Source organism: Chionomys nivalis, chromosome 8 (assembly GCF_950005125.1).
Source record: "Chionomys nivalis chromosome 8, mChiNiv1.1, whole genome shotgun sequence".
Lineage (NCBI taxonomy): Eukaryota > Metazoa > Chordata > Mammalia > Rodentia > Cricetidae > Chionomys > Chionomys nivalis.
In genome coordinates, this window is record NC_080093.1 from 16,405,076 (window position 1) to 16,414,973 (window position 9,898).

A 9,898-nucleotide genomic window follows, 5' to 3' on the forward strand; every position below is an offset into this window, starting at 1 on the left:
AAGACAAGAATGCTAGAAGACAGGTAAGCCACGAGCCATGCAACAATACATAGATTAATAGAAATAGGTTAATTTAAATGTAAGAGTTAGCTAGTAACAAGCCTGAGCTATCGGCCAAGTACTTATAACTCATATTCAGCCTCTGAGTTAGTTATATGGGACCAGGTGGCTGGGACAGGAAATGTCTGATTACACACACACACACACACACACACACACACACACACCACAGACATCCCCATCCTTCCTAGTCTGACCAGCTCCTCTCTGAGGACTCATTCTCCCTAGGTGATCCATCTCCACTCTTTTCTATAGTACTCATAGTATTTTCCATTTTACATATTCCTATGAGCCCAGACTTCTTCCTTCAAGCCTGGTCTACAAGAGCTAGTTCCAGGACAGGCTCCATATAGAGAAACCCTGTCTCGACTCCCCCCAATAATAAACAAATAAATAAAAAGAAGAAAAAAAAAAGAAACCAGGCTGAAAGCTAGTGGGAGACAACTTAGAAAAACGCGGCTTCCCTGAGCTATTCTTTAGTGAGTAAAACTTGTCAGGGTGCTAGAGTATTGGGAGGAGGCACCTATTCCCAATAACTTCATCTGAGAACTTATGGATCCACTGTGGGGCCAACACCGAGACAGGCTGTGGCTGGTACAAGCCAAGTGACATTTCTGGTTGCAGAAATGAACGCATCTTCAACACCAGGGACGGTGATTCTCAGCAGCGGGTTGATTCACAATAGCCTATCATAGCTCCAGTTTCGCCTCCGTGCTTGCACTTTGATAAAAAGATAATTATTTGAGGAGTGTGACTCGGTAGAGACCAGCGGAGCGAGAAGGTCGCGAGCCCGTGGCGGGGCGGGGCACTCGCGGTGCGCACGCGCAGACGCTTCAGAACCGGAAGCGGCGTTGGGCTGGGCATGGCGGCGGCTGCGGAGGGCGTCCCTGCTACGCGACGCGAGGAGCCGGCTAGAGGTACTACCCGGCGTGGCTGGAGTTGATGCGGCTTTTGGGAGGCTGGGTCCGGGTGCAGGAGCGGGTGCACCTGTCTGCCGCGCCAGGGCGCTGAGATGAAGGTCTGGCCCCTGAGCAAGGGAATGGAGTTGGCGTTTCAGGCGGGCGAGTGCGAAGTGGGGGGCTTGAGATCGTAGCAGGTGGAGAACGAAGGCGCCTTAACTGCACGAGCACAGGTCGGGAGGGACGTAGGAAGAGGTCGCTTTGGCTGGGTTAGGTCTGGGTGTGGATCATTTACTCCTACACACTCCCACCCCACCCCCTGGGCCAGATGATGCTGCGGTGGAGACAGCTGAGGAAGCCAAGGAGCCCGCCGAAGCTGACATCAATGAGCTCTGCCGAGACATGTTCTCCAAAATGGCCACATACTTGACTGGGGAACTGACAGGTGAGACGCCGCCCTGCCTGATCCCGATTGTGCTGTTGCGTTTGGCTCTGCAGAAACCTGAGAGGTGCTTTAGGAGCCTCGGTCAGTGGTTGAAAGAAAGGAAAAGAGCCCCTCCCCCGCCCCCATCCCATCCCCTTTTCCCTAGGGAAGCTCAGGACCCACTTTAGCAACATAAACATAAGCCTCTTCTAATGTAGTAACAACAGCTAACAACAAAAGTTCCCCGCTATTAGTCAAGAAGTGCCTCCCTAAGGGAGGTGTATTTTAAGCGTGAGTGTGAAGGAAATGGAAAAGGGGGAAATGCTTAGTAAAAGAGCTGGAATCAGCAAGCTATTTGATTAGACCAGACGGTTAGTCTGAAGATTTGGTGATCCATCCTTCGGATGTAGTTAGACGTAGTTCAGTGTGCCTGCACCCAGTGTCTGCGCATGAGGTAGAGTCAGAAAGTGGAGTCTGGGCCATGTGCACTGTCATAAGAACTTACATTGTTTCACTTCTCCAGAATTTTTATTTTAAATTACACATACTTTGTGTTTGTGCATATATACATACTCAAAGGTCATGGGAAAACTTGTGAGGGTTGGTTCTCTTCTACCATAGGTTGGAGTACCACACTCAGGTCTGCAGACTTGTAGCAAGTACCTTGCCAGCTGAGCCATCTCACAGGCCCCACTCCCAGACACTGTCTGGGATCTCAATTTGTGAGCCAGAATCTATGAAAAAAGGCTTAATAGAGAAGTTGGGGGGTTGTAAGCCACCGATATGTCAACCTGATTCTTCATTTATTTTTGAACAAGAGAAACAGTAACAAAATTCAGATTTGTGTGGTCTCTCTGGAAGTTCTGAAGATGTGGCAATAGTAACTTACCTTTCTTTTTCTTTTCTTTTTTTTTTTTCTTGGATTTTTCGAGACAGGGTTTCTCTGTAGCTTTTGGTTCCTGCCCTGGAACTAGCTCTTGTAGACCAGGCTGGCCTTGAACTCACAGAGATCCGCCTGTCTCTGCCTCCCGAGTGCTGGGATTAAAGGCGTGCGCCACTACCGCCCGGCTCTTTTTCTTTTCTTTCTTTCTTTTTTTTTAAAAGCCCGTATGATTTGGTTTGTTCTCTCTACTCACCGATTCCTCTCCTTCAGTAGGACTAAGTGTCCTTTGCTGTTTAGCTCTGTTCTTGTACTGTTGGTTTTCATTTGTTGCAATTTAGACATGGTTTTCTGGGCTGAGAGGGAGCATACTTGTCTGTGGACGTGAATGACTTCCTTGTGTTTATTAGATGAACTCTTGCATTCCTTACTCACATTCTTTTGCTGGCTTCCAAGTGTGTGGCCCTTGTTTTAGGGAGATTATTATTTGATAGCAGTGGGAGCCAATGTGAAGGAGAATAGGAACAGGGGAGCAGTTTGCTCGGAAGGGAGTGGGAGTCTGAGGCAAAGTGAAGAGAAGGAGTGAAAGGGAGAGTTCGGGTGTGATGCCCCAAGATTTGTCGAGGGGGGTGTTGTGAGTTTTTCAGTGTGGGCAGGACTGTCAACCAAAGTAGGAAGCTGAAAGGAGGAACAGAGTGTATGTGGGAAACTGTTTCAGTTTTGGCTTGGCTGTTTGTAGCTGTTTCTGAGCCTCTCGGGTGGGGTTTCAGAAGACACTCAGGTGCCTCGTGCATCTGAGTCCAGAGCTCCACGACTGATCTTTACAGGGGAGGCACTGTGTGTGGAGGTGGAGGCTGTACAGAACCTACAAGTGACCTTTTTAGGGCCTAGACTGACATCTCAGGAAATGGAGCAGTTCATTGTGAATTGCTAGGGATTAAACCCAGGGCTTTACATATACAAAGCCTTGCTTTGTCCAATGAGCTACATTTGCAACCCCAAATAATTTTTGTAGATAATTATTTTGAAGTTTTCAAGTGATTATAAAACTAAGTCAAGCCAGTGTTATTCTCCACTATTGTCATTCTGACTTGTACAAATGCTTTTTGAAAAGAAAAAATTTAATTTATTAATTTGTGTGTTCGTGTGTGTGTGTGCGTGCACACATGCACAGGTGCACACACGTGTGTGTGTAGCCATGCTCCATGGTTCACGTGTGGAGATTGGAGGACAGCTTTCGGGAGTCAGTCGTCTCCTTTCACCATTTGGGTTCCAGGGATTGATGGTTTCGCAAGCGCGAGGACCTGAAGTCTGGGGAGGTAGAAGTAGGATGTAGTATGAGCTGCGGGCCTGCTTTTCGTCCTGCCCGGCTCCCACATGGTTAGCTTTATACCCGAAATAACAACACACGCATGGTATTCTTTTAAGCACTGCTTGACCCATTTCTATTCATGTGTGTAACACTCCAAAGAGCACTTACCGGGAAGATTCTAGCCTACGTCCATCCTGGGTCGGAGCTTCATCACGTCTGCCAGGGAGAGGGGAGCATGGCGTCTGCTCCAGAGAGCCGAGCTGTCGAGTCTGAGCTCACTTCCTCTTCCTCCCAGCATTCTGTTCTGTTTACTCCACCCACCTATGTTTTAACCTATGAGGGCCAAGCAGTTTCTTTATTACTTAACCAATGAAATCAACAGATTGATATATGACACTCCCACATCAGTAGGAGGGTTCCTAAAACTCACTGGCCAGTCTAGCTAAATTTGGTAAGCTACAGTTTCAGTGAGAAATCTTGTATGGAAGAAATAAGGTGGATAACAATTGAGAAAGACTCATTGACTGCTAGCCTGCACATACCTATGAATATACACACACTAGTTGATGCTATATATATATGTATATATATACACATAGAAAGTTTATATTTCTAGTTGATCTGTATATACTATGTCAAAATCCTCTAGATTATATATATATATATTCGAGATAGTGTTTCCCTTTATAGAACTGTCCTAGAACTCACTCAGAGATCCGTCTGCCTCTGCATCCCAAGTGCTGGGATTAGAGGTGTGCACCACTACCATCTGACTTATTTTTTTTATACTATAGAAGCACCAAGACTATTTCACTTTTTTTTTTCTTTGACACGAGTTTACTAACTGTGTCAAACTCTTTTTCTTTTCTAACTGTGACACAAACCCTTCTAGACCTTGCTTAGTTTCGTTTGTTGATTGGTGCTTCAGTTTCCACTTAGACATACAGGGTTTAAGCTAAGTATAAATGTCACAGATTGAAAGTGACCTGGGGTGGGCGGGCCTGGAGAGATGGCTCAGCAGTTAAGAGCATTAGCTGCTCTTCTAGACGACCCAGGTTCAGTTGCCGCATGGCAGCTCACAACTGTCTGAACTCAGTTGCAGGAGATCTGACTCTCTCACAAAGACTTGCAGGTCAAACACCGGTGTACATAAAAGTTAAAAAAAAAATTAAAGAGAAGGAAAATATGTTTAAAAAAAAGTAACCTGGGGTCCTCCCTTGGACTTCCGTGTTCCCTCCCTGAACTGTTTTGACCTAAAATTCTGTATTCCAGTAACTTGAGACAAATCCTAAAGGCATTCCATTCTCTGTGCATTTTAAAGCCACCAGTGAAGACTATAAACTCCTGGAAAATATGAATAAGCTCACAAGCTTAAAGTACCTTGAAATGAAAGATATTGCTATAAACATCAGCAGGAACCTCAAGGACTTAAACCAGAAATGTGAGTACCGCTCCCCATCCCTCGAGTAAGTGCTGCTTGTACTCAGTGCTCAGGAACAGGGTATCCCTGCTTCCCGGGAGCTCGTGTTCCTGAATACACTACTGACTAAGTGGTCTTCTTCCATTCTGAAGATGAGTGTGCTTTGGTGGGATGCCTATTTCTGTCTCTAAACCTTGCTTTTAGTCAATATATTCTAGAGAAGGAGAGTAGACAGAGGAGAGTCTAGTGAATTGATTTAACAATCAAGTCCCCAAAGAACTACTTTATAAGCAGAAACTCTGTGAATTGAAAATGTTCATTTAACATGGTCTGACTTATTTTTCCACTGAAAAACACCCATTGTCAGTAGGGCATCCTTAGTATGGGCATGGCCAAGATGCTAACTCATCAGCAGAAACGTTTCCAGGGAAGAGAAATCTGAAAAGGAGAATGACTTACTTACTTTGGTTGGGTCACCGATGTACCCAGGAAGCCAGCTATGTCTTCGCAGAGCATCTGCTCTGCCAGCGACACTCATGTCAGCCCCCTGATCCTTGCTGGGCATAGCAGGAGAAACTCTAGCTGTCTTACCCTCTACTCTTTCTCTGCTATCCGGACATTCGGTTTGTTTTTCAAGATGCTGGACTCCAGCCGTATCTGGAGCAGATCAGTGTGATTGAGGAGCAGGTAGCAGCTCTGGAGCAGGCAGCCTACAAGTTGGACGCTTATTCAAAGAAGCTGGGTAACTATGTTTACTTCTGTTTTGATCTTTTAAGGTTTGTAAGTGCTTGGCCTGGGCACCATGTGCATGAAGTAACTGTGGAGGTCAGAAGAAGGCATCTGATCCCCTGGAGCTGGAGTTATTAAGCTGCCTTGTCAAGGCTCAGAACTGAACCCGTGTTCTCAGCAAGAACATAACGAGTACTTAACTAGGCATGGTGATGCATATCTGTAAGCCCAGTACTCAGGAAACTGAGGCAGAAGGATTGTAAATTCATATTCAGGTCAGGTTATACAGTAAGAATGACTCAAAAAAAACAAAAACAAAACAAACAAGGGCTGGAGAGATGGACTCAGGGGTTAAGAGCATTGGCTGCTCTTTCAGAAATCCTGAGTTCAATTCCTAGCACCCACATGGTGGCTCACAGCCATCCATACATAATAGGATCTTATGCCCTCTTCTGTCATGTAGGTATGCATGTAGAGCACTCATGCATAAAACATAATAAATAAAATTAAAAACAAACAAAACTTGAGGAATTATTTACTAAATAGCATTTTTGTAGTTACTGATTTATCAAGCACTGTTCTGAATGATTCACATATTTTATATTCTTTATTCTCCCAATAATCTGTGATTTTTTTTTTTTTTTTTGAGACAGTCTCCTTATGTAGCCCTGGCTGTCCTGGAACTAACTGTGCAGATCAGGCTGGCCTCGAACTCACAGAGACCCACCTGCCTCTGCCTCGTGAGCACTGGGCTTAAAGGCATTCATCACGAGGCCCACAATTTTTTAAAGTTTTTAAAAATATTCCCATCCTCTAGGGAAGGTAAATGTGGTTTAAGAGGCAAAGCAACTCACGTAGGGATGCAGAGAAGGTAAAGCACATGGAGGAGCCATGAATAGGGGTCTGATTACAGTGCCAAGCTCTTAACTGTGGTTCAACATGCTGAATTATCCTTAGTAATGTAGACACATAGGTATTTTAAAAATTGAATCATTGCTTATGTATCTTCCTGAAGGACTGCTTTTTCTCCAAGGAGAAGGCTAGTGCTTTTCGTGTTGCTTGCTGCCTCTGGCTATTATTTACTTGATTAAAAAGTAGTGAACATGTTTTTATCTGGATAGCTTTTATAGGTTCTTTTATTTCAGTCATTGCCACTTGCTGGCTGATTCAGGAGAGTGGTTTGTTAGTGGCTATTTAACAAGAGTAGTGATCGACAGTCACTTTCACTACTCACAGTTATATTTAGTGTTTGCTGTGAACCTCCCCATGTAAAGGCGCCATGGCAAGTCTGTTGAGATTTTAAAAGCCTTGAGTTGGATGTAGTGGCATATGCCTGCAACCCCGTGGGAGGTGAAGGCAGGAAGATCAGGAATTCATGACGAACCACCTCAGGCTGCCTAAAAATTTATTTAAAACAAAATCACAATAAGGCTTATTTGATGACATTTTAAATCTCTGCATCTTTAGGCTCCTGTGTTTTTCCAAATTGCTTTCCTAAAGTGCCATGTAAGAAGAACATGGCTGAGGACTGGGATGCAGCTCTGTTGGTACAGTGCTTGCTTGCTGGGTATGAAGTCCTGGATTTCAGAGCACCACATCCTAACTACTAGAACACTGGGTTTTATACCCAGCACTGGACAAACAGGGCACATGGTGTGTGCCTGTAACCCCAGCACTCAGAATGGGAAGGCAGGAAAATCACAAGTCTAAGGTCAGCCTTGGCTGCCTAGTGAGTCTGAGGCCAGCTTGAGATTTGTTCTTCTCCTTTTTGTTTGTTTGTTTGTTTCTTTTTAGCTTTTTGAGACAGGGTTTCTCTGTGTATCCCTGGCTGTCTTCCAGGACTCACTCTTTAGACCAGGCTGTCCTCAAACCTGGAGATCTGCCTGCCTCTGCCTCCCAAGTGCTGGGATTAAAAGCCTGCACCACCACCTCCCAGCTAAGTTTGAGATTTGTTAGACTTGTCTAGGCTAGGTAGATGTAGGGTTGAGGGGTAGGGAGAAGAGTGGAGAAATGGAAAAAAAAATAATGTATATTTATATTTCCTGAGTGTTCAAGTCTGGTTCTAGAGGGAACCTGGGATTGTTCCTGGGAGGGCAGTTTCCAAAGTTTAGTAAGGCTTCCAATAGGACAAGTGCCAGTAGATCTTGCTTCATCCTGTCTGAGCTATCCAAGCATGTGCTGTTGACAAAGTTAGGACCTAGTGACTGGGGTTTGGGCTTTCAGTCTGGGTGTATACATTTGATTATTCCAAGTTATGCAGGTCCATGATCTCTGTATTCGAGCAGATGATGAGATTGAAGCTGCTACCTCCTTAAGAGTAGATCTGAACTTGCCTGAAAACCTAACTAATAGGTGTCTTTGTGGGAGTTAGTGTTGAAAGATATAACTCCGGGGCCTGGAGAGATGGCTCAGTGGTTAAGAGCATTGCCTGCTCTTACAAAGGTCCTGAGTTCAATTCCCGGCAACCACATGGTGGCTCACAACCATCTGTAATGAGGTGCCCTCTTCTGGCCTGCAGACATATATACACACACACAGACAGAATATTATATACATAATAAATAAATAAATATTTAAGAAAGAAAGAAAGAAAGAGAAAGAAAGAAAGAAGAAAGAAAGAAAGAAAGAAAGAAAGAAAGAAAGAAATAACTCCTCTTCTTCCCCAAATAGAAGCCAAGTACAAGAAGTTGGAGAAGCGATGAGAAGTGCGCTCGTGTGAATCAGGTGGTTATTTTTTATATGGAAGAATGTTTTATGACCACTCAATCCTAAGGCTGGCGAATCATCACAGTTCCTCGGGAGAAATCTGCGATGGTTAATCCCAAAGCCTTGTGATGCTGGATGAACTGGAGGGCTGTGGCTGCTCTGAGTCTCTGCCGAGGCGACACCTCACACACCCAGCCTCAGAACTGCTCCTCACCTTATACTTGAACACTTCATCATCCATACAGGAGGGAGGAGACTCTAGAGTCCAGGGTGTACCCAGGCTTGCCGGCAGAGTCAAGTGAGAGTACTTGCCTGGTAGTAGTCAGCTAGCACATGATTTTCTACATGGCTGGGGGTTTTGTTTTGTTTTCTATTGATGATGCTAATGTATTGTTAACAAGATTCTAAATTAAAAAGGAAAACAAAACAAATGTGTGTTTTGCAATTTATTACACTTCGTGTGTCAGTAATTTGCATTTTCCATAATACTGCCAATAACAGAAACTCCTAAACGAATTCCAAGGCCATCTTAAGTACTGAGCAGAAGGAGTGAGGAGTGTTTTCATAAATTAGTATACGAGAGCTTTCCTTAGCCCACTCCCACCCCAATTAGGGATTGAAGCTAGACCTTGAATATGCCCACTCAAGTGCTCAACCAGGAGCTATTTCCCCAGCCCTTTTACTTTTTATTTTAAGGCTGGGTCTCTTCTAAGGCAGTGGGTCTCAACTTATGGGTCACTGGCTCCCTCTGGGGTCACATATCAGATATTCTGCATATCAAATATTTACATTACAATTCATAATAGCAAAATTACAGTTATGAAGTAGCAATGAAATAATTGTGTGGTTGGGGTCACCACACATGAATCATAGTAAAGTGTCACAGCATTGGGAAGGCTAAGAACCCCTGCTTTGAGGTATCCAATAGGTTTTAAATTTTTGACCTTCCTGCTTCAGTCTCCCCAGAAGCTGAGCTCGTTGTTCTGTACCACAAGGCTCAGTTTTTACTTGATTCAGATGTGTGGGGTAAGATGACACTCTTGACATCACATTTTGGAAATGTGATAGACACGATATGTATGTGTTCCTGTGGTGGTTTGATAGGAACGGCCCCCACAGACTCATGTGTTTGAATGCTTGGCCCATAGGGAGTGGCACTATAATTAGGAGGTGTGGCCTTGGAGGAAGTATGTCTCTATGGGGATATATCACTATTAATAAAAACCCAGAGACAGTTATTGGGGTTCAACTTGAAGGTCAGAAAAGCAAACCAGCCAGCTACTGGCTCTTACCTCTACCTCAGTCTGAAATGGCTATCCTGCCTCCAGGAATCTTCAAAATGAGACCATGTCTGAGAGCTGTCTCCCCCATCTTATATTCCTCTCTAGGACTGGGATTAAAGGTGTGCATGCACCACTACCACAGTTTCTATAGCAAACTAGTGTGGCTACTGGGATTAAAGGTGTTT

General features: G+C 44.5%; 1 protein-coding gene across 1 annotated transcript; it reads left to right on the forward strand.

Moving 5' to 3' along the window:
- Positions 1 to 886: 886 nt before the first annotated feature.
- Positions 887 to 8,851, forward strand: Bloc1s2 (biogenesis of lysosomal organelles complex 1 subunit 2). The gene is made up of 5 exons (XM_057778196.1): positions 887 to 977; positions 1,288 to 1,404; positions 4,897 to 5,016; positions 5,633 to 5,737; positions 8,395 to 8,851. The coding sequence occupies exons 1-5, from the start codon at positions 923 to 925 to the stop codon at positions 8,424 to 8,426; spliced, it is 429 nt and encodes a 142-aa protein (XP_057634179.1). The 5' UTR covers positions 887 to 922; the 3' UTR covers positions 8,427 to 8,851.
- The last annotated feature ends 1,047 nt before the right edge of the window (positions 8,852 to 9,898 follow it).

Bases quoted from the DNA above. Each gene is read 5' to 3' on its own strand.
- Bloc1s2 (XM_057778196.1), top strand. From the start codon at position 923: ATGGCGGCGGCTGCGGAGGGCGTCCCTGCTACGCGACGCGAGGAGCCG. The intron at 1,405-4,896 runs GTGAGACGCCGC...TGCATTTTAAAG, and splicing joins CTTGACTGGGGAACTGACAG to CCACCAGTGAAGACTATAAA. The intron at 5,017-5,632 runs GTGAGTACCGCT...TTGTTTTTCAAG, and splicing joins CAAGGACTTAAACCAGAAAT to ATGCTGGACTCCAGCCGTAT.